Genomic DNA, 25275 nt, shown 5'->3' on the forward strand with positions numbered 1-25275 from the left:
AAACATATTATACTCTACTAGGAGCTTATCACTTAGCTGCGTGTTTCACGTTCATATTCTTGTGAAAAGTTGAACTTACCTGATATTCTTACTAATGTTTTTAATCTTAGCCAACTAAACCGTACGCGCAAATTTTAGGAATAATTAATTATTTGAAATTATAATGTAATGCTTAACTGAGTGTTGCCCAGACGTTTACACTACGCCTTCTTTGGTTGTTAGTCAGTGTTACTAATGTCTTAAGAATTTTATGTAAAGAAAATTTAAAAGTAATTCTTTTTTCATTGACAAGATTATATAATTAATCAAAACCATGAGCTTTTCTTAAGTCATTTGATTTATCAATCGAGATTAGTTTATTTCATTAGTTCATACGCATATTGCATTGATACAATGGTTGAAAAGGTTCATAATTATATAGCAGAAAAATAATGTAAAAATTACTTCTTCAGGAACCCTTAACTATTTGTAAAGAGGTTAATTTTTATCATTCCTCAAATACTTTTAACTAACATAAAAAATAAAGGTGCCAATCAATTATTCAGTTTTCTTTAAATTTAAAAGTAATGCATTCCTTGATACGTAATTTACCTAAAAGATATTATTCTATGTATGTACATAAGGTGTTCCTTGATCAAAGTATAGTAAATTTTTAATCCAGAACTGTTCGAGATATTTTTTAAAAGTTTTTCTAAAAGTTCACTCTTGCCTCGATAATGACTGTTTTGTCTTATATACAATATGGATGAAAACAACAATACTTTTTAATCTGCTATTGCATTCATTGTGGGTTATCTCTCCGTTGAACCAATTACAAAACAAACCAGACTTTTAATTTAATTTCAGTTACCGTAATATTACTTGTCAACCATGTGTTGAGAAAACAATATTTGCCTGTGGAACTATCGTGAGTAGGTGTAGTACTCGTATATAAAACTTTTATTAACCATTTACATTTTTCAATTTGTAAAGAAGAAATAGTAAATTTCCGCGAAAATTTACAAACTACACACTAAATCGTATGCTGTGAATGTTTCAAATCACGAATCTTACAATAAATTAAGTAGTAAGATGAGAAAATTTAGATGAAGATGTTCATAGAATTATAAAACATGTGTTTCTGTAATTCTTTCAGAATGTTGAAATAATTGTGATAAGTCGGCAATGTCTCGTCACAGTGCTTGTCTCCTAGTATTCCAACTTCTCGGCCTGTACATTCTTCTCACAACGGCTACGATCAAGGTGAGTCACTTCTTATTATATAAGTATTTTAGAAAAAACGTTTAGCATCTATCTAATATCTAGCACCAGTTTCAGAGGTATATTAGTACTAAGGGTTCTTCCTTTTTGGTTTACACAGTTGCTAGTTTGGACTAATGAATTATACTTAACACCCTCCCAGCATGCCTTTTGTAGCGTACAGAATAATGGAACATGTTCTGAAAATTAAAATTAATTTTATAGATTACAGTTTTTTTTATGTTTTTACTATGCTCCAACCAAAAACTGCCTCCATCCCTTACCAAATTAATTGTGAGGGATGTGCAGGTCATCTAAAAACCATTTAAATAATCATAGACCCCCTTCAAATTAATTCTCACTTCATAATACACATTGAGAAAGTAAATTGAGTACATTAAGTATTGAGTAAGTAGTTTGGAAAGACTTAGTCCAAACTATGCCTTGTAAGTATAATTTTATAGATTATGTAACTAATTCTTCTTGTAAACCATGTAACTTCCGAGGGTTGAACTGAGTGAACATACTCCATAATAAAATTAAAAATTATTTGAATTTATTGAACGTTATTTAAATACAGTGTATCAAAAAGAATCATCCGATTTGGCATGTCTATATTTCGAACAGTAGTAAACATATACAATTACTAATTTTTTTGGCTGAAAGGGAAACTCAAAAAGTGTTTTTTTTTCATACCTTTTCAAAGGTGTTCAATATGTCCACCTTTAGATACGGTATTCAAAGCTATATGTCTATACGGTATTCAAATTCATCCCACACTGCAGCGAGCATGTCCTGAGTTACTGATTCCACTGCTGTTGTAATGCGATTCCTCAGCTCATCCATTGTTGTTGGTAGCGGAGGCACATATATAGAGTCTTTGATGAAACCCCACAAGAAAAAATCACATACAGTAAGGTCCGGTGACCTTGGAGGCCAGAAATGTAAAGATGCGTCATTTTGTCCAGTGCGGCCGATCCACCGGTCACGAATTCTTTGATTTAAAAATTGCCGGACTGCCAGATTCCAATGTGGCGGTGCCCCGTCCTGTTGGTAAATGAAGTCGTTCGAATCAGTCTCCAATTGGGGGAAAAGATAATTCTCAAGCATATCGAGATATGTTATTCCTGTAACAGTGTTCTCAGCAAAACAAATGGACCGTACACCTTTTCCCGTGAAACCGCGCAAAACACATTAAATTTTGGAGAGTCTCTCTCATGTTGCACAGTTTCAAGTGGTTTTTCTATGCCCCATATTCTAACGTTATGGCGGTTTACCTCATTTAAATGAAATGTTGCCTCTTCGCTAAACACTATGCGCGATACAAAATGTTCATCGTCCATCATCTTATTAAGAACGAAGTTACAAAACTCCACGCGTCGTTCTTTATCACCCTCACGAAGAGCATGCAGTATCTGAAGTCTGTATCATTTCATGCGTAATCGTCGATGCAACACACGCCAGATGGACATAGGAGGCATGTTGAGCTGTCGAGCAGCGCAGCGAACAGATTTCTGAGGGCTGCGTGTGAAACAATGGCGGACGCGCTCCACGTCTTCATCGGACACTCTGGGACGACCCGGTGACTTGCCTTTACACAGACAACCTGTTTCTTAAAATTTGTGCATACCATCGTCTAATGCTCTGTGATGTAGGAGGATCAACACCATACTTATTAAGAAAGTCACGCTGAACAGTTATTACAGACTCACACTGCGAAAAACGTAGAACACAAAACGCTTTTTGTGGTGCAGACGCCATTTTCACTAGAAATGAAGTAGGCGTTCACTCAAGCGCGCTACAGCTACCTAGCGGGAACCATGTAAAGCTTTAAAAGATACTCTCTTCAACAGTACGTTGTTGGCGCATTTAGCTTAAGGGGACTTGAACGCTCCATATAAACCCATGTTAAATTAGGTACTTTTGTGTCCCATTATCTTAGAAAGTAATAAAGATACCAACCTGATATTTTTATCACTTACTATGTGGTCCTATACAAAGCTACTGATCTATTTTTATGAACTTATAACTCTGTTTGGCCAAGTTATGATTTTTTTTATCTAGCGAGTTCAAAATAACCCTGAAATATAGACTATTTTTCAGTAAAATGAGGCCTAATAAGTCAATACTTGTTATAATTGTTTCTTTGTAGATCAGTAGCATCATAGATAAGTACTAAACATCCTGTAAAAGTTTCAGCTTGTTATCTTTAGTACTTTCAGAGAAAACGGGTCATTTGTGTGAAAAATCAAAATTTTTCACACAAAACGCAAAAAACCAAAAAATTTAGATAAAAAGTATATTTTTCACAATACTTGAGCTCTAAAACCCTCCAGGAACATAATGTTCATCATTCTCCTCTTCCTCTCCAAGAGCTCTCCTTCTTTTCTTCACTCGACTTTCTTTGGTCATCACTACTACCTAATTTCTTCTCAGAAGAACTGGGTGGCACTACAACTTTTGGAGTAGTAGGCCGAGGCCTAACTGTTGAGTCTTCATCTGGTGAAACTGAAGGTAACCTTTTATAAAACCTATTACCTTTATTGGTACGTTTTTTAAAGATTCCTTTAGGTCTAGTCATTATATTATCAAAGATCACTTTGAAATAAAAGTCTATAAACACTGAGTTAACTTCCAATAATAACAAAATATTGTCAGAACAACAAAGTTGCTAGGTTACAAACAATTGACAATAACAAAACAAGCAGACATCTGTCAAAACTGCTAAGGTCATAGAGAAACAAAACCTAAGAGTAAGTAAATAATAAATCAGTAAAATCAGCACTATAAGAAAGCTCAACACTGGATACAGCCGTCAATGGCGTTGCAGAGGCAACTTCAAAAATTTATTTGAAGCATTTAGAAATTTTTGTGAGTGATAATATTAATATCATTGTATTCCGAAAATGTCAAACTACAATAAAAAAAAAATAAAAAATATATGTTAAAAATATTTTTTTTTGTCCAAGTCCCCCAAACAGAATAGTTATGAGTTTATTAAATCGGATGATTCGTTTTCATACACCCTGTATATTAATGTATGATATAGAATTATCACTATGCATCATGATTAAGATAACGTAAAAAGTGAACATATTAATAATATCTAAGCCAAATTTAACGTGCTATATGAAGTAGAAAACATTGAATTGTGTGTAACCAATGAGTAATACATTCGATGTATCGTGTTAACCTAGATAATCACAACAACCGTTAATATTTTGATTATTTAATTTAAAAAAAGGAAAATCGCAGAAAATTACAAACAGTATCAAACTACCAAAAGTGGTTATGTCAGAAAAATAATGGTATAAAATCGATGTTTGTCTCATTTCGTTCGTAATCGAAATAGAATTACTTGAGTTTCAGTACCAACATCCCATGGGCATGTCTATATTATCAAATTGATTAACTACATATTAACATTTTGGGCGGGGACAAACCTGGTTAAACGAGCGATCATGTCTGCTTATAAAGGTGTAATGGGCAGATCTAGGTCATTCCAAGCGCCAATTAATTTTCGCTGATTAATTTGAACTCTAACCTATTATGAGCTCTACCCCTCCACTTAATACGCAAATGTGAGTCGCTAGAGGAAGCGCTCAGTAAGTTTTCAATAGGAATTCTTTTAATATAGGCGCTTAGGGTCACAGTTTATTTTTATAATTCGTCAATCAACTGTTGATTTTATTTAGTTGCCCCCTAAATTATTGTTAAAATCACCAGTATGTCATATCATTATTAAGAACACTTATAAATCGTGACATCCGTCCATCTATGCTAAAACTTTTGATTGAAAGGTCCCAGAAACTTTTAATTTAGTACATGGTTTCTCTTGGTTCAAGTAAGAACGCTATTGATTTTGTGTTCAAAGGGTAGTCGGTGTTAAAACTTGGATAGGTCCTAAAGATTTTAAACTTGGTGCATACGTTCCTATTGATTCAAGGAAGAACGCTTTTGATTTTGGGTTCAAATGGTAGTCTGTGTTAAAACTTGGATAAGAATGTCCTAAAGATTTTAAACTTGGTGCATACGTTCCTATTGATTCAAGGAAGAACGCTGTTGATTTTGGGTTCAAATGGTAGTCTGTCCTAAAATTTTTGATAGGTTGGTCCTAGAGACTTGAAATTTAAGACATAGGATTCTATTGGTGTAAGGAAGAATCCTATTAATTTTAGGCTCAACAAGTAAAAGGGTACTCTGTCCGTATGTGCGCTACCTCTTTCGTTACGCTCCTGTCAGATCCATCATTATTCCATTGTATAGGTTTATTTACAAAGAAATCATGTACTTGATTTTCATACTCGTCAAATGTTATAATACTGAAAGCGTACAGTACTACCCTTATTGACTATAGTGACAGAATATTTGTTTCCTATAGGTTTAGGGCTACTTTTATTTCTGTTGTGGTTTTAGTTACTTGTGTAATATTGAATTTGTTATTCTTTGTGCTTATATACTGCTTTACTTGTTTTAAAAATTGTTGCTTACCAACAGTTTTGTTTCATCATTAAACGTAGAGATTTATATAAATTAAACGTTCATTATTTCAATTTATTTCCTGTTTAAAATTATTAATAAACATTTTATTTTAGCTCTGCTATTTTCTATGAATATTTATTGTTTTAAACTTAATGACATAGGCATATGTTGGTATTTTAGCCCTTCTCTTGAGATTTGATTTAATTTCTAAAGAAGTAAAACTAATATTTTTCCATTTATGAACGATTACATTTTGGTTACTTGAACTGTGTGTCCATAAACTGTTGTTACACAGCTGTTTCTGTGAATGTTATGCATTACGTATATCGTTCCTGTAAAGTAGGTACTCAAGCAGATGAGAATAATATGTGACTTACATAACACTTGTAGGTAAATGGGCATAGTCATATCTGTAAGGAAGTTCTCTTGAAAGGGTTTTAACTTTATTACATTATACATAAACATACATGAATGTTAATGACTAAACTATGACGCACGGACTTGATTTATAACTGGCACTGTATTATCAATAGCTCTGAATCCAGTCGGCAGCTGAATTAGTTAGCAACTACTTTTTCACTTTTTGGGCGATCAAATTATTATTTTACTCAAATATTTCATATTTTATTGTATACGTACCGCCATTTAACACAAAAATTAGTTGACATTGAAGGAAAACTAATTTTTTGTATGACAAAAACTGTTTTGAGACGTGGTCATCCGTGGACATGAACTAGTACTTTAACTGGCCCGAACAAGGCGACTGGTGATGAGGAAATGTCCTCTACACCGTCTGTTACGAAATGAATTACCAATGAATACAGTGATTAATGCTATCAGTGTTTAATGCTATCACCAACAACCAAACTTAAATATTCAAATAAATGTTAGTTAATGGAAGTTTTCTGGAAAGTTAAGAACTATAACGCATTTAGTTTTTGTACCTATATGAGTTGGTGGCATTTAAGCTAAATCACGAGACGAATTTTGTTCAAGTATGACATGCTATCAACCCCAAATCTTTACGAGTTTTACAAAAAGTATCATGTTTTATACTATAGATCCCAATTTTCTAAGACTGTTTTCAAAAGTTTTTAATAAATGGTTTCCCATTTATAATCCTCATTTTAAACCGAAAACGGCAAAAAGCGCATTATTTGTTTAACCTGAAACCGATTTTTATATCCTAAATTCTCATCTTATTTCACTGAAAATAATACTCTTGTTATAAAAGGTACTGTGTTTCCAAAAGGTCACTATTTAAACTTTTTATGAAATGGCTCTAAACTAATCTTATAAACATTCATTTTTTAAATTGGACTTTTACTTTATATAACAACTAGCTGTTACCCGCGGCTTCGCACGCAATCTTTAATACCGTAGTCTTTATATTACTTAGTAAAAGGACTTATGATGTAAAATGATAGTAGTAGGGATACAACAAGTATATATTATTTAAGTTCATAGTGAATATTATCAGAGTTTAATTTAATTAATGTATCATGTTTTGCACGTGGAAGAGCATTTCTGGTTCAAATTAATTAATTAATTATATTTGCAATGTAACAGCTGAGCCTGCATTATTATTTTGATCAATAAAATACAAATACACAGGTCGCGGAAACCTATTTCGGTCAAAAAGCGTCTAATTTCTAGCCTCTATCACATATTTCAGGTCTAAGATATTTCCAGTACCATAGTAGAGTTTGCCTTGTCCTGACGAATAAAAAATATATACTTACGTAGGACCGAGAAGGCTACTTCGGTTCAAAGGTGCCTACTTCAGATCGTTTAAATTCACTTACTATGTCACATTTCAGCTTGCAATATTACCTCGATCAAATTCTAGATAGTTCGATTATTCAGTTCTCCGAAATCTACTTTTTCAAAATCGTCTACTATCGACTTCTGTAATCTATTTTCAGTTTAAAATATTTCCAGGGACATGGTTTTTTGTGTTGTTGTCCTGATAAAGAAAATATACACAAACGTAGGCCCTATTACGGCCTAGGGAGAAGTCCTACCCATTTCCTATGTACTTTCGGTATAAGGGAGAAATCCTTATTAGGGTTACGCAGCATTCAAATATAACAGTTTTTTGTTACGTTGAGGCATGTTAGTATTAATTTATGTTTTCCCATAAGCCACATAACTGTTAAAATACCATATCACAATGTCAAGGAAGCCCACCAGTTTAAAGCAACGTATGTGAAAACATTCATAACTTTGTTCATTAAGGTTGGTTTCATAACAGTGTTTAAATAATATATAAAATGTATTAGATGATTTAAATTCATCACTGGCGCAATCTGGAGTTAAATTTTGATATTAACCTTTTATTTACTATTTGCATTACACAACTGATCAAGTACTGTTTATTTAATATTTGGTTGAATTTAAATGTAAACAGTGTTTCAGCCAGCCGACATAAAACTGAAGGAGTGAACAGCTGTTTAGTGCCAGTTTAATTTGGATTATAAAACGTAAAAAGTACTTTTTTCTGAATTTCAAAATATTTCAGATAACTTTTCTTATACTTTACTTCATATAAACCTTCATCTTGAATCACTCTATCTATTAAAAAACCGCATCAAAATCCGTTGCGTAATTTTAAAGATTTAAGCATACAAAGGGACATAGAGACAGAGAAAGCGACTTTGTTTTATACTATGAAGTGATTACAATTACAATCACCATACAGTCTCGCATAAGGCCGCAGCTAATGTACATTTTAGAAAACTTTGATATAGTAGAATCAGTAAAATACATTGTAGAGGGAGATTGTTTACCACTCTGTATTTTAGCACTGTTTATTTTATTAAACACATTTTTGATCATATAGTTTTTCAGACATAACAAAACGATCATGGAGGGATCACTTTTGGATTGTTTTTCCGTATTTTATTTGTAGTGATTAATAGCCAGTAAAACATTTATCACAGTATTCCATAAGAGTTGTTTCTTGAGCCTATACTGTTTTTTTGTGATTTATAAAAATACTTTGATCCATTAAAATATAAAATCATTGCTTTTGAAGACCAAAAACTCTCTTACCGCTTAAGACATTGCTCACTCTAATCTCGTATCGTGTACATTAAGTACATCATGTATGTTGTAATGTTATCATTTACTTTACGTGTAATAAATTATGTTTAAATGCAGAACAATCGTTATTGGAGATTTATTTATAGTTGCATAGGTTTATCACCCCATTAAATTTCATAGTATTGCTTGTAACAACTTGTTTTATGTTCCTGCAGTAATCTTTCTCAAGGTCGAAGCACAGTAAAATATTTTCGCCTTAAATAAAAAATTATATTTTACAAATTATTTTATCTATGTATAAAAATACTCTCTGTTTTCTATTGTAAATCCAATGTTTTTCTTCAAATGTGTCCCTGTAACGGTTTCCCCATGTTTTATTGATGCTATTAGCTATTTGAAACTAAATTTCACCGTTGGTTGGAGTAATATAATTGATTTTATTAGTTACATATAACTAATAAGGATTGTGTAACTAATAAATACAAAGGTAATATATAAACGCTACTTGCAATATGTAGCGTACGTTGTATAATTGAATGAAAAACTCCTCGTAAAGACTAATCACTTCAATAATGAAGCTTTTTGCTATTGGAAGTACTTGTTTATTTTTGTTTACTTTTTAAATGACTTAAAATGTGAGTGTTAAAATGGACAAACCTCAAATTCTATAAGTATAGCAAGTCACCGTTTTTCAGTAAATCACAAAGAGGAACCAAGCCTTACACGATATTCACCATAACAAAAGCTTTGAGAATTGCTACAAACTCAAAGCTATAAGCAAAATTAAACCTTATGAAAATAGCTATCTAAATTATTTGAATCTAAGGAATTATGTATATATCATTAATAAACTAACCTTATCCAACTCTTTATTTTAAAAGGATCTATAAATAAAAATGTTTGGCAAAATTTACAAATTTAATTTGAAAATTAACTAAAATGTGTTTAAATGTGTTACTTATTTTACTCAGATACGACAAAAAATTCTTTATTGGAAATTTATAACAAATAGCCATAGTTCGTCAGTAAAACAATTTCGAAGCTCAACATTTGTATCTGATCAGAAAATCAATATCTCGTCCCGGAATTTGAAAACTCGAGTCAAAACTTTACCTCTTGACAGCCATCTGATTTCTGTGTGAAGCAGAAATTGTCTGTGAACACTGTCCATCTATTCACATAAACTGTGAAAAAGGCGTGAATTTAAAGCTCTACTCTAAATAACGTTCAGTGTCTTTACAGCTTTAATCGGGACAGTTTTCAACTCTGCTCATCTTTCGTCACAAGAGTTTCCCTATAAAGGCTGCAGTGAACGTGTGTTGCAAGGGGAGCCTTAATTATTTTTTTCTAACCATTCCTTTTTTTCCTGCTATCATATCTCCTGCTCCATACGTTCATTATACCAACACATTTTCTCCTGAAAATTTAATTGCATGAAGTGGTTTAATTTTTCAAAAATATCCTCCCCAGTTGTGTGAGCTGGTAAAGGCTTACAGAATAGTATGTCAACACCAACTTTACTTTCATCTTTATATCTAATGTAACATAAAACCTGAGGCATGTTGGTTACATCTGTTGTATCATCAATTTGAATTTCAAAGTAGGTACGTGTTCAGTTTATTCACCAAAATTCCTATTACCTTTAACGCCAAGTCCGATATTCTTCTAATAATAATATAGTCAGATAAGGAAACCACATCGAGTTTTTTTCTCTTCCCTTTCTCCAATATAACATGAATGTCTTCAGCTGCTTTTAAAATTAAAGTCTCTCCAATTGTACGGGACTTTAGCTCTCGAGGCTTAAGTTGAATGGAGTCTCAACAAGGCCTGGTGTTCAATGCAGTAAAGGAAGTAATAGCTACTTTATTTGCTTTAAGTTCTGATGCCGTTTGAGAAATGCATGAGATTTGTATCTAAAACGTTATGTTTGGTGTTGTAACATTTCCAGCAAAAGTAAACCAAACTTTAGATAGTTTTCATCATATTTTCGTTTTGCATATTTGTTGTTCTTTTCGCACTGAGACAATTGCGTAGACATGGAGAAAGAGATTGGTTTTTTTACCATCAGAGAATATGACAATTATTAAGGTTAGGCTTACGTTTGTCAAGCGACAATATTCTTTGTTTTTTAAAACCATTGCTACTTTATTTACTCAAAAATAGTTTTAATCACTTATCCATTTCTGTCCAATAATAAACACTCCGTAATTAAAAACAAACCACTGTCCTTTATTGAAAGGCTAAACACATAAACAACAGGGCGTCACTGATGTGTTATTAAATTTGTAGGTTAAGGTTAACAATACAGAGCTGACAATTACAGACTGAGTGCAACTGCGCGATCCGTGCGCCGTATGCAATTTAGTTTAGTTTTCAATTTTTTCCAGTTTCCAATGTTTCCTTTCACAATAAAATTTCCCTTTTTCACCACACTCGAAAATGGCGTGTCTATACCAGTGCCCGTACCACCGATCATGACTTGGCGTACCACCAATGGTACGGTTACCACAGTTTGGGAACCGCTATAGGAAGTGTATTTTTGTCGATAACATATCTTAATTTGGTCAATGTTGTGTGTTAATTGAATTAAATTTTGTATTCATTTTATGAATTCATTTCTGCTGGAAATGTACTTCTGTGCACTAATCCTTAAACCTGCGTGTTGTGAGGTGTAGGGTACCTCATTGGTTTCTAAATCGAGACTGTTATATACTTTGTATGGCTGTCTCAAGATACCCCAATCTCTAGGGTAATTTACGACAGCATATTTTTATTTGATCTATTACTTATTCAAATTGAACTAAAAATAATAATATGTATCATTAAATTAGGTGGACTGGCTCAAGTTTTGTGCAACTTCTACTATACATAATAATTGGCTTGACTTTACTTCAAAGCTTGATAATGTATAAAATTGCCCCGATTTTGTAAATCTGTTATTTAGTACTGGAAACAAACTAAGCTTGTATTTGATTAACTGGTCTTCAGTGCCAACGCCGTATCTTAAAAATGTATATTAAAAAAAAAAATATTTTTCATTTGACAAAAAATTAAATTAGGTACCTGCTACATTTAATAATAAATAAGTGATGGCCAGGTGATATTCATATGTCTTTGTCTTTACTTTCAATGTTTTTGTCGTAGCGTGGGGTCTGTATTTAGTTGAAGTTAGAGAGAGAGAGAGAGAGAGAGAGAGAGAGAGTGAGTGAGTGAGTGAGTGTGTAAACAAACAAAAAAGTGATACCGGTTACGGGATACATTTCTATTATTTCGTGTTATACATTCGTAATAGTGTTGACTTTTTAATAGTGCATTTTGTTCCAATTATTATCAACCAACTTCTTATTACTTTGCAAGTAATGATAAATCATTAGTGATTCGATAAAAAAGGTTGATTCTGATTTTTTGTGTAGCTTAAGAATTCATAGGTTAGCGGTTGTTAAAAGTCTCCAAATGAAGGTAGGATAACATAAGAATAAATAACAACAATATAATTGTTACAAGTAAATATATTAACATATTAAGTGGGGGTTATTTGGTGTAATGTATGTATATTCATTTTGTACTTGTAAAATCCTTTCATTTTTGGTGTTAAATAAAAGGCAAGACTTCACTGAGTGTCCATAATTGATTTGAAAATAGGTTATAAATTGTTATTAGTCAGTAGCCTAATAGGAGTATCAATCGTAATTAGATGAAATTAAGATAAATGTGAAGTTACCGGCTGACCCTGCAAAATACAAGTTACGCGTTATTAACCTATTGCTATCTTTCCTCTGAACAAAACAATGTAAAGTTCCAGTGGGTGGAAATTACAAATAATAAAGTTATAGAACATTAAAAGTGGAACTACATTTTACACGGAATAATATTTTATTGTTCTACGGGCATCTCGTGGTCTTGTTATGATTGTAAGTCAATCTCGTATTGGTTTCTGGGGTAGGGTGCGATAAGCGGACCCGATTTTTTATATCGAAGAATGTAATCATCGATACCTAATATTCGCATCTCAAATTCTAGAGACAATCAATCGATATAAAAGTATCTATAGTCCTTAATAATAATCATATGTTTTAAATTAAAATATGAATTTAATATTTACAGTGATCAAACAAATTATTATAACCAAAATTAGGAAAACTGAAGACGACCATATTTGCTCCTCTTGTACGGTTACAGTTGTTTCTTTCCCAAAAATTTCACATAATGGGTTTTTCGGTACGAGTCCAACATGTTGAAGTCACAAAAAACATGTCTTATCATCTTTCCAAACAATTTCGTGTAGTTTTCTAAAATTGACTGCCATTTTTAATAATCAAATGTTACTTAAATATAAAATTGAAATATTACATTACGAGTATTATTTTAAAGTGTTTACAGCTATGGAGTTGATATGGATTATTTCAGTTAATTGTTCAAAATAATTAATCGGTATCGATTGATTATATCAATGGTTATGATTAAGTAATATCGTTTGCCAATTTCAATATAAAAAACCGGGTCCGCTTATCGTACCCTACCCCTCTCACAGTTATAGTTGTTTCTTTACCACAAATTTTACATAATGGTGTTTTCGGTACGAGTCCAGCATCGTGAAAACATGTCTACATACTTGAAACCATAAAGCATGAAGATGAAATAAACCCTATAAGAAACCATGATCTACACCACTATAACACTCGTCATGGCTCCAAGCTGGTCCTTCCAGTACATCGAACTACTCTCTGGGAGAAAAAACCTTCTTGGTACTTTGGGATTAAACTTATACCGACCACACCAGTATGAAGAACACAAAAATATAAATTTATAGAAATAAACATGATAGAACGAAAAAACAACTCTTTAATTACAAAATTACAAACTTACAAGCATTTCCAGGTATTGTGATCGGTATTGTTGTCGGCTGTTATCTTATCTTTCTCGAGAATCCCGATCACGGCAGGCCGCGCGGCATCACATGATTTGCACGGTACATAATTGCCTTTCCATTACAATTCAATTTATATTTTTGATCAGCCACTCTAGAATTTGATATTTTACTGATAGGTACTATCTCGAGGGATATTTTTCTTTCCTTGACATCAGCACGGGGCAGCACCGGCCGGAGGCACTCGCATTTTGGGTGGCGGAATGTGATCAAGAATAAAAACAAGTTTTGAGTGTTTTTTCAATAAAGAGTTTAGTTTTAGTTCGGTAATGTTTGTTTTTGTTGAATTTTTGTGTTTGGAGAAATGTAGAGGTAAAACACGGAAGTACAACAAAGCGACGCACCAGCTCAACGGGTGACGAGACTCTGCAATCACGTTATCTACTAGACCGCTCGACTTTGACCTCTGTCTGAGGATGGGGAGGGGTTTGCGATAAGACAATTCCTGTTTTATATTGACGAAATATTGTTCTACGCTAATCTAGTAATCAGTAGAAGCAAAATGTCGAATAACGATTCATGTCTGGGTATGGTCGGCCTAGACTTAGATATCAAACAAACCTTACAATATTACAACTTCCCCAGCTTGATATCGAGTAACCGCTTTTGTGAAATGGAGGAAAGAATTCTCTCCATGAGTTACCAGGAGCCAAATACAGATATTGAAGCCACTTAAACAGTCACTTGTGAGAAATATCTCCCATATTTTTCTCATATTCATCGCTATTTTCAAAGTTTACAAATATTAGTTACTTCTGTTTATTGTTTACATTAAAATTAATGTACTAATAAGTTGAAATCGTATGCTAAGTTAAACCAATTATAATATTGACTTATTCCTTCGGATGAAAACAATTGAACCATTCAATAATAGCAATTGAATAACAAGTGTAGGCCACTTATTTAAGTCCACCCTTTTTGTCTTCATTAAAAACTTTACAAGGTTTTGACTCTATCAGTCATCATCTGATGGCAAGACATATTAAAAAGCAAGAATTATCCATCTGGAGTATTCATAAGTTTAAAATTTTAAAACACAGCACAAAATACAATAAATAAATAATGAAAACTCACAAGATTTTATAGGCCTATAACACACAATTGTGACCAACTCAAGACAGAACAACTAACTCCTATGACATAGGATATGAAAGTAAAATGTATTCATTTCTAAATAGTTCTGGATGTTGGAAATCTATTCTCCATGCTCAGCTGTCTCATATAAAATATGGAACTGTCAATCAATCATTGGTTATTAGTTATGATACTATATTGGCTGGCAATGATTTAACTCCAATTGTGACGAATGGACTTGTTTGGGATTTCTATCAAGTTGTTTCTTCCTTTGCAAGAATCAACAATGTGACTGTTTGTTGGGGTCCTAGTCATGAGGATATATCAGAGAACGAAAGAGCTGATGACCTGGCTAACTTGGGCTCAGCATCCAATATGATGGAACCTCAACCATTCTGTACATTTCTAGGTGTGAATCCTTTGGGGCTGTCTCGGAATGGGTTCACACTGAACATGAGATAAGGTGGAGACTGTGTCCAGGTCTGAGAATGAGCAGAATGGTTCTACAGTCGCCTTCCCCTAGGATGGCGTCTGACCTCCTCTCACTAAGTAGATCAGTCTTCTCGGGTTATGAGTCTGATTGCGGGACATGGTCACCTGAGGAAGCATCTTCACAGAGTCGGTATCCTTCGAGAGGATCCGCTCTGTACAATGTATGACAAGCAGGAGGAAACTTCTGAACACCTGTTCTTTGGTTGCCCTGCAATAGCAAGGGAGCGATAAGCCATCTTTGGTAGTTTGGACAAGGATGGCTAATTTCCTTAGGAGGACCTGATTGTTTGTTTTCAGCGGTTTGTAGAACTGCTAAACCGTAGACTGGTTGGTCTCATGGTGTGCTTCTGGGGTGCGCAAAAGGTCCTTGAGGCCTAAGTGTAGGCTATGGCAATAGGCCACTCCATAAGAGAAGAAGAATGGAATTTAGATCAAAATTTGCCTTCTCTGCCTCTATATTATGACAAATTTAATTTAAATATAATCAAGGAAAAACCTCAAAGCCTTCAGTTTAATTTAAAAAACCACTAATTCTATTATCTTATTCAGAGGTCAAGAGAATTTCTCATTTATTTTTCTCTCTGTTAATTGTCACACATAATAAAGCAGTGAATTAGTACTATTACATTATTATTGTGAATAAAAAGTAACCAAGGATTTAGCACTTGTCATATGAACAAAGTTAAAGGCTGTTTGAATTTTTGAAGTCTTAAAAATTTGCAGGTGATTTTCTTTGGTAGATACTCACTGCTATTGGAGTTATTCCTTACCTCCCAGAAAGTCGTAATCCAAAAATTGTATTTTGACCGGATGTAATAATTTCTTATGATGATTATTAACAATAGTTAGCTATTACGTGAATATTATTGAATGTTATTGGTATTGTACAATTGAAGTTTTGATTTTTTTTTTTCAGGGAAATCCGTGGGAGAATGAATATAGGCTGTCACAGCATGTACTGCCAGAACTATACAACCTATTAATTTATCCAAACCTGGACAATGGTACTTTCAGTGGTAGTGTGGAAATAACGCTGAATGTGACAGCCCCGTGTGACTATATAACTCTGCACCATAAGGGGTTGATCATAGAAAACTCTATATTAAGTGCAAACCAGGGCTCAATAAATCTGGTTAAAAATGCTTTTGATTATCCTAAAAATGAGTTTTGGGTTGTTCGACTGACAGAAATGATCAACCCTGGCACTTATAGCTTGAAATTGGACTTTAGTGGGTCACTCACTGGTGACATTGTAGGCTTTTATAGGAGCACATATAAAGACATCTCTGGTGAAAGTAGGTTTGTATTTTTATTTATTTTCCTATTTTGTACCCTCTTCTGCATTCCATGTGATATTGGTAAGTGAATAAGTTTTATTTATTTTTGTTGTTGGGGGTGGTAACTTAAGCTTCCGAAATAGCACATAATAACATTTAGAGGTAGATGCAGTTGGTTAAATATAAGAAGTAAATGAATCAGTAATTGAGGGACTCTGATACTGAGTTAAATCTAATTAAAATTATAATTCAATCTGGGTCATTGAAATTTAAATATTTAGAAGGAATGGCACTAAGGGAATTCATTTATATTTTTCTTGTAATTATACAATGCATTAATGTATATAATGCAAAGACGCTTCAAACAGATTAGGACAATTTGTACTGTATGTTTTCAGAAACATAGCAACAACCAAGTTTGAGCCGACTTATGCTCGGCGGGCATTCCCATGTTTTGACGAGCCGGGTTTCAAGGCCAAATTCAATGTCAGTCTTGTACGACCATCAAGTGGAAACTACATTGCTCTATCCAACATGGACCAAGTGGTGAGTGGGCTAAATATTGCACTTTCAATACTGGCAATCAATTAATTTTAACTGCATTATAATGCTTTAATCATCATAATATTAAATACAATTTTCTTTACAGCACAAATTACAACTTTTTCCATTCATTAGGTTTAGTTTTTAGTAAAACACTCCACACAATTTTAAGACTTGAATTTTATGTATATTTTTTGCGTTTTACTGCAGAGAACCAGATAATACATACCTTTTTTTATAGAGGAGACATCCTGTTGGATGAAGTGTGGCATTAAGGAAAATGCAGTTATTTTTGGAAAAGATCTTAGACTTTGCACTTGGTCTTAAGATAATATGTACTATGAAATTTGTTATAAGAAAAAGCATTATTCGGTATACATTTCCAACATACGAGTACAGGCCAACGTGGATCATCCTTACTAATGAAGATAAAGCAAATACACAGTCTTACTGCTTCAAATATGAGACAGCATTCATTATTCTACAACCAAGAATAAGAGCATATGGTTTTAGGTTTAACAGGCGTTCTTATGGGATAACACTAAAACCGTCTCTTTAGTATTTGTTTAGAGTTAATATTAAACTCAGCGTTAAACGATTTGAAGAATGTTCTCTATCACATTCTTCATGGTCCATAGTGATTTTGAAAGCTAAAAACAGATCCAGTTTGTGCTTGCTTGTTTGTATCCAATGTCAAATCTAGGTGGCCGATAAATGGTCCAAGTCCATGGCGACGCTTTCAGCGTGGATATCGCATAACAGTTCAATCATGAGAAAGGTTAATTGTAAGGGAACAAAAACTGTATTGACTCCGATGGTTGAACTGGGGCAACGACACGAAAGTCAAGAGCCGCCGTGAAGCGCCATCTCGGTGTGATCTTCTTCAGGAGGTTATTACTTGATGAGATTGGTCGGTAAGTCGGCGAGAGCGTGGCGAACTGGATTGTCACGTCCTTCGTAGCAAGGCCTTCCACGATCTCGGGTCCGTCTTCACAGTCCGTGGCGTCGGTGGTGGCTGTGTTACCTTTGCGCCTTCTATACTTGTATATAACACTCGAATCTGAGGCTTCTTCTAAAACTAATTATTTTTGTGAGTTTTGTGATGTCCTTTGTCCTCAAGAGGTAGAATGTTTCCCTGGCTTTACAAATAGCAGGATATTCAACCATATGTGCTCTACATAATCTTTTGTCTCTCCGCAAAGTCTGTATTCCATCAGTCTGGCTTAAACCCACCTTCATCAGATGTTTTCAAAGAGGCGCATGTCCAGTTCGCATCCCAAGACCTAATCATATATTCTCCTTGATTAGTTCTAGGAGTCTAGATCACCTTTTAGTATGTGGAAAGATAATAATTTTTGTTTGTCTAAGTTCTGAAGCCTTTCACGAAGTCTCAGATCTGGTCCTGTTTTCCCAGGCATTTACTAGAGCTTTATGATAGAAGAAAGCCACTCCAAAACCTGGCTCTGGCCCTACCACAAAACCTTTCAGAACTTATCTTGGCTAAGGCGTCTGCTATTTCATTCCCATAACCTGGCACCCATGGACAACTTTGTTCTTCTTTACCAGTTTCATTACAGTAGTGCATTCCTTTATATCCATACTACCTTTGAGTCAAAGAAGCAGGCGTCAAGCGGCATCAATGCTGCCTGATTATCTGATAGTATTAGATATTCCGACCTTCAGGTGTCCTCTTTGTGAGTCGTCAGGTGCATGCTTCAATTACTATGAATTTTTGTAAAACCTTGGCATATTTACCTAAGCCAGTCTGGCTCCTGGTCCATAAATGCTAAACCTTGCCCTGGAGTCCAGGAATGAATCACTATAAATCTTCAGTTATTTTATCAGGGTAGGCCTACTTTGTATTCTATTTATCTACTTTCTTCGAAGATGAAATATGGTTTATCAAAAAAGTATTTTTTACTACGTACTCAGACATGTTAGTTACTATTTTGGCATAAGAAAATGCCTTTATTATTGCCATGAGTCTTTATTTGGTTGTCTTCTTCACTTCCTGTCTCAGAAGAATGTACCCAAGCACTGCTTTAAGTGCCAAAGTTGGATCAGAGCTCATTGCCCAGTAATGCTTATGCATGCTAGCTTCTGAAGAATCTGTAGCCTCTCAGCTGTTTTATCTTGTTCTGCTTTTTGCCACTACACAACTGCTGCATATGTGACCATTGGTTTTATTATGGCTTCATAGATCCAATATATAATGTTGGATTTTAGTTCCCATTTATATCCAAAGAGTCTATTACAAGTATCATGAGCTTTTGTTGCTTTGGATACAATTTTCCATCACAGTGTTCCACGTGAGCTTATTGTCTAAAACTAGTCCTAAATACTTCACCATATTGAAATATATTATTCTAGTACCTTCCAGAACAGGTTGAGCTAATAATAAGATCTTTTTTCTGGTTGAAGGTTATTGTACTTTTTTGATGGGCTAATCCTCAGACCCTCTATATGACACCAGTTGCTTAAAAAAGTTAAGGATTCTTGAGTGAGGTGCTCTTAACCCATTGCGGATCGTATTGTTTTGGCGGGTGGGCACGAATTAAGTTACGATCAGCAGCTGCACGAACAGCAATGGTGCGCCACAGTATTGTTCGCTATTGTATACTATAAAATTCAGCTGTGAAGGTATTCGTTCAGGTGGAACATGGGCCTGCTGGGGTATCCTTGATGTAGGAACGATAACACGCGAGCAATTTTCAAAGTGGCTCGGGCGAAGCGATTACAACATTTGGGCCATTGTCTAGACTAAACCACTCGCCAATATGTACGTCTGCATCATTTAGTTCTGTGTCACTAACCTCAAAAGTATTATAATAACAACTGAGGAAAACATCCAATCAGAAGCGCTAAAAAGCAGATTAAACTCATATGAATGATTTTTCAACTTCGATATACAACTATGATCTGTAGGATATTTATAAAACTTTTGAAAACTCTAAACATAGACCGTTGTTATACACTCTTAGTTGAAAAGCGAAGACGATCGCCCGATCTATCAGACGTTAATAGAACTATTTGGAGGGAAACTTAAAAGCAGACCTCTTTTGCGACCTGAGCTCGTTAGGCCCGGCCGCTGCGTGATGAGCCCAGCTCGTCAGTGATCTGCAATGGGTTAAGCACCTTGATTTCAACCTCTTACCATAAGCACTAGGTCATCAGTACAACTTTTTATTTTGTTCATGGTTTGTAATGTACCCTTCTTCTGCTTCAATCAAGATTATTCACCACCAAATCCCATAAAAAAAGGACAGTATCCCTCCTTGAGGGTAACCTTTTCCGGCCATAACTATTGCAGTTTCTTCTCCCGAGTTTTAATCTTATATGAAAACTTTAAGAGTGCTGTAATCTAGAACTAACAAGTTAGCATCTGAAGAAACTCCTATCGTTTTTAATACTGCCTTTATGGAATCGTAAGCTACTCTATCGAAAGCTCCTTCAATGTCCATAAAGACATGAAATAGTGCTTGCTTTTCCTTGGAGGTGTCTAACACTTCCTCCACTAAACTGTGGAGAGCAGTGGTAGTAGTTCTTGTCTGCAACATATCTAATCTATCTGATATACTATACAGCCGCATGTGAAACTGACTGACTGACATATATATGTATACAAATTCTAACCTACTTCTAGTAGTGCTAGAAACTTTAAATTTTGCATGCAGGTACCTTTTGCTGTATAACCAACAGGAAAAGTCTGAAAACCGGGAATTTTTCATTTTAAACCCCTCAAAAAGATTCACAAAAAAACGCACATTTTTTACCCTTGCAGGCCTTTTTTGTACGCCAGATAGTGGGCGAACCATTGGAGCTAGCTCGGATCTGACGAAAAATCGTTAGTCAGGAATGAAGTGCACTACAAAAAAGGTCCAGTGACTTTTTGCTCTATCTTCCATGGTTAAGCGGCAAAACACTCGAATATTTGACATTCCAGAGATTTTTCCGCTGAAAATAATTTTTCGAGCCTGATAGCGGCCGAACGGTAGGTCGTAGCTCAAATCTGATTGACACATCAAATTAGAAAATTGTGCGATCTACAGAAAAGGTCCCGAGACTTTTTGCTCTACCTCCAGTGGTTCGGCCGAAAAACGTGATTATGTGCAATTTTTTTGTAATTTTTACGTGAAACTTTTGTTTTTGGGGTCGATAGCGGTGAAACCATTGGTCGGAGGTCAAAATAAAACAAAGGTTAGATTTAGGAAATAACGTGATCTACAAAAAATGTTCAGTAACTTTGTACTCTATTTCTATTGGTTTGGCCGCAAAATGCGATTAAATGGAAATATTTGGAAATTTTCGCATAACAATTTACCTTCCGTGCTTGATAGCGGCTAAACCGTTGGTCGCAGCTCAAAACAAATTTTCACTGGGATTTAGGAAAGAGCGCGTTCTACAAAAAAGGTTTAGTAACATTTTGCCCTATCCTCAATGGTTTGGCCGGAAAACGCGTTTAAACGCATTACTTTTTTAAGTTTTCCGTTAAAATTGTGATTCTGGGCATTGCAGCCAGCAGTTTAAGTTTAGCACAAATTTAAAAATGTGATTTCAATACAAAATAAGGCGATCTACAAAAAAGACTCAGTGACATTTTACTCTATCTTCATTGGTTTAGCTGTAAAACGTGATCATGTTGAGGATTGTACTTAAAAACTTACCTGCCTGGCTCGATAGTGACCGAACTGTTGGTTCTAGCTTAAATCTAAAAATTGTTTTGATTAGTAATTGAAGCGATCTACAAAAAAGGTTCAGTAGTTTTTTGCTCTATCTTTATTTTTTTGGCTTATAAATGCTAATATTACGTAATTGTAATTTTGACGTGATAATTTTGTTTCTGGGGTGAATAGCGGTCGAACCTTCAGTCTTAGATTAAATATAAAAGTTTGTACTAATATAAAATGACAAGGTGTACAAAAAAGATGTAGTAGCTTATTGTCATATATCCTTTCGCAAGCCCGAAAATCGCCTTAAATAGTAAAATATTTGTTGTGAATTGGCAATTTTTGGAGGTTTTAATTTATATACGACTAATATTTGTGTAATTCATTCCAGGTTCCGATTGCACTTGCTTTGCTAGGTTAACGAGTGAATACAACCCCAGATTTGAAATTGGCTAAGAGTTAGCTAAGCGTCAATAGTAGATAGGGACAGAGTGCTTTTTAATAAAATTAATTTATAATGAAATAGTGATTCCTTATCAACACTCTGGTATGGAATGATAATTTCCTAAATAAATGTAACCTCTGATCAACGTTTTTTTTTTATAAAATTTTCTGTACACATACTTTTTTTAGCACAGACAAACATTTCCCAGAAAAGTACCACACGTTCTTATAACCCCCGATAACATAACACCCCTCCCGCGAATTTTCTGGTAGATGAATTACTGATTAAATTAGACCCCCTGATCAACCTAATAATCTGATAAAGGTAGTTTTTATTTTGTTTACACTAAACAATTCACCATAGTTGGCCAGTGCAGACTTTTATCCCAAGCGTTGTACCACCTAAACCAGATGTCGTACTTCAAATCTAACAATGGAATCGAAAAACAAAATTAAATTTTCGACAAGAAAGGTCCAATACAAAGCAGAAGAAGAAAGGTCCAGTCACTTTTTGTCGTATCTCTAACGGTTAAGCCGTAAAGCGCTCTCAAATTCAAAAGTTTGGGTAAATCCGGAAAATTAAACTATGATAATATACAAACATAATCTCTGACTTTAAATACCATCAAATTCTTCTTGTTTTCTAATTTCGCAAACACATAACTTAACTGTTCTACGATATCTATTGATTATATTATACACCACACATCAATTGGCTGAGCGTTAGCGAAGCATTACGACCTGTACGATTCTCGAGAACGGATTCATGATATTTGGAAACCTCATGTCTGAATTTAACCAATTACCAAATTCCACTTATCCCCGATTTTGCAAGCGTACATCATGGGGGCCTGGGGGCGTAGCCCCCAGCGAGCAGAAGGCGAGTGCATGTTATAATAGACTATGGGCATACCAACAAGGTTTCATCCCTTCTTTTTTTACCACGAAGGAGGTCAGGCTGATTAGCCTGTATGGCTGAGATAAGTCTCGACCTTTTTTGACCACAAACATCAATACTCTCCTCCAGTTCTTTAAAATTAAGCCCTGCTTCTGTAGAGGGTTAATAGATTATTTAAAGGGGATTCCTATAATAAGATCAGAAAGATTCCGTCCACCCCCCTGTGATATAAAGGGTTTAAAAGAGGTAGCCCATTTAGTCCTTTCTACTTTAGGTCAATGTTACATAGTATACTAAGTATGACGTCTTTAGGATGCAACTGTATTACATTGGACTAACTCCACCTCGATACCACTTGAGTTTGGTAGTAAACTGTTTAGTGTTACACGCTTACTCTGAATTGTATAAAAAGTATAAATAATTTACAATAAAATTCATTTCAGTGCAATAATTGACTCCAGTTACATGTTTCTTTTGAAAGATTATTAATTTGTATTAAAAGAATAATAAGGTTCAAATTTTACTAGAAACTATTTGTTTTAATCAGTGGACACATGATTGTTTTAAAAGGTTCTTGTATACAGTGATGCCTTCAAAAATTGTATTTGTTAATATCATCAATTGCTGTGATACATTTTAATGTTATGAAAGCTTTCTGTTAATTGGTATACATTAGTTTGTTTCTCTTTTCTGTTGAACAGAGTGAGGTTGCTAACTCTCCTGGCCCAGGCCTGACGACTGTACAGTTCGCTCGTTCTGTACCAATGTCTACGTACCTGGTGTGCTTTATTGTCTGTGACTTCGATCATCTGCCACCAATAAAGAGTAAAAGTGGTTTCGATGTCTCAGTGTATGCCAGAAGAGATCAAATACGGAAAATGGAATACTCCCAGCAGATTGCTGTTTCCAGCATCAACTACTACATTGATTATTTTGGGGTTCCTTATTCACTTCCTAAGTTAGGTTAGTTGTTGGGTATAAACAGTCATTGATTAGGCTAGTGAAATAAATATCACCATACTAACACATTTTCCTTCTCTTCAATGAAATAGTTTATTACAAATGAGGGAAATTTATTTTTAAGTAGTTTTCATGGTTCTACTGTATGTCATCTTCTCTCAGGATAGCACCTGATATTCTCTCCTTCAGTAGATTTTTGTCATATCAGATATCAGGCTGTAGATCTGATTATGGAACATGAGAATCTGAAGAAACATCTTCACACAGTCAGCATTTTTAGAATAATCTGATTTGTAAATTATGTAATAAGCTGAAGGAAACTGCTGCTCCAGAGGTGCACGATAGACTATGGAGGCTTAAGTGCTTGGCAATAGGCCGCCCTTTAAAAGAAGAAAGAGGAAAAAAATTATTTTCCAGCTTTCTCAGCAACGTTATTTTAACACACTGTTATTCATCAGTTATTCCAATATTTGCTATTTTTATTATAAATACTAAAAACGATTCATACCACTTCAAGAATAACCAAAGATGTATAATTAAGCCCTTTCCTGATTTACAGAAATTCCATAGTGTTATTACATTGGCTATAACATTTTGATAGGCCAGACAAATAACTGTCCAGACCACTAAGACTAGTATTTAAGAAATCTCAAAATTTAAAGAATATGTTTGAAGGCCCAAAATGGCATTAGAAATAATTTGTCTTAAAAATTTGTCTTTTATCTATAAACTATGTAATAAACAATGTGCATTGTAAATAGTAGTAACATCAGTTACTTCAAAAGTAGTGAGTGTTATACAAAAATCTTATGCAATAGTTAGTGAATTGAAGTATACTGTAAATGAAGAATTAAATTTTCCAACTAATATGTAGATTTTATCTCAAGAACTACATTGGGCAGAAAAATTCCTTGCAAGTTACAATGGCCTGTCACCACTTTCAATTAAACATAGGGATTAATAAACCCAGTTGCCTTCTATTTATAACAATAAAAAGGTTTTGAGGGTTGTTATAAACTCAAAAACTATGCTCAAAATTGAACCTTGTATACTTATGATGAGAGGGTTTGGTGACCAGGTACAACCTTTTGAAGAAGTTGCTCATTTGTTTAACGCAGATCTCTCTTATTACATCTACTGCATTCAAAATAGTACAGCGTTTTGAGCGACTGGCAGTATTATAGACTGACAAAGAAGTGGAAGACCCTTATATGCTGCAAATTAAAG

The 25275-nt window shown here is 34.3% G+C and overlaps 1 protein-coding gene across 4 annotated transcripts in view; it reads left to right on the forward strand.

Annotated features, from left to right (window-relative positions):
- Positions 1-25275, forward strand: part of LOC124362467 (glutamyl aminopeptidase-like) — a 65909-nt gene that overhangs the window by 19354 nt on the left and 21280 nt on the right. For 2 of the 4 annotated variants that reach the window (XM_046816994.1, XM_046816995.1), the window contains exons 2-5: positions 1136-1242; positions 16176-16558; positions 16935-17082; positions 23790-24051. In XM_046816994.1, the coding sequence (XP_046672950.1) occupies positions 1165-1242; positions 16176-16558; positions 16935-17082; positions 23790-24051 (871 nt within the window). In that variant the 5' untranslated portion in view covers positions 1136-1164. Of the gene's footprint in view, positions 1-1135; positions 1243-11973; positions 12226-16175; positions 16559-16934; positions 17083-23789; positions 24052-25275 lie in introns of those variants that run through there. The other 2 variants (XM_046816996.1, XM_046816993.1) reach the window with 2 other exon arrangements.

Source organism: Homalodisca vitripennis, chromosome 5 (genome assembly GCF_021130785.1).
Source record: "Homalodisca vitripennis isolate AUS2020 chromosome 5, UT_GWSS_2.1, whole genome shotgun sequence".
Classification (NCBI taxonomy): domain Eukaryota; kingdom Metazoa; phylum Arthropoda; class Insecta; order Hemiptera; family Cicadellidae; genus Homalodisca; species Homalodisca vitripennis.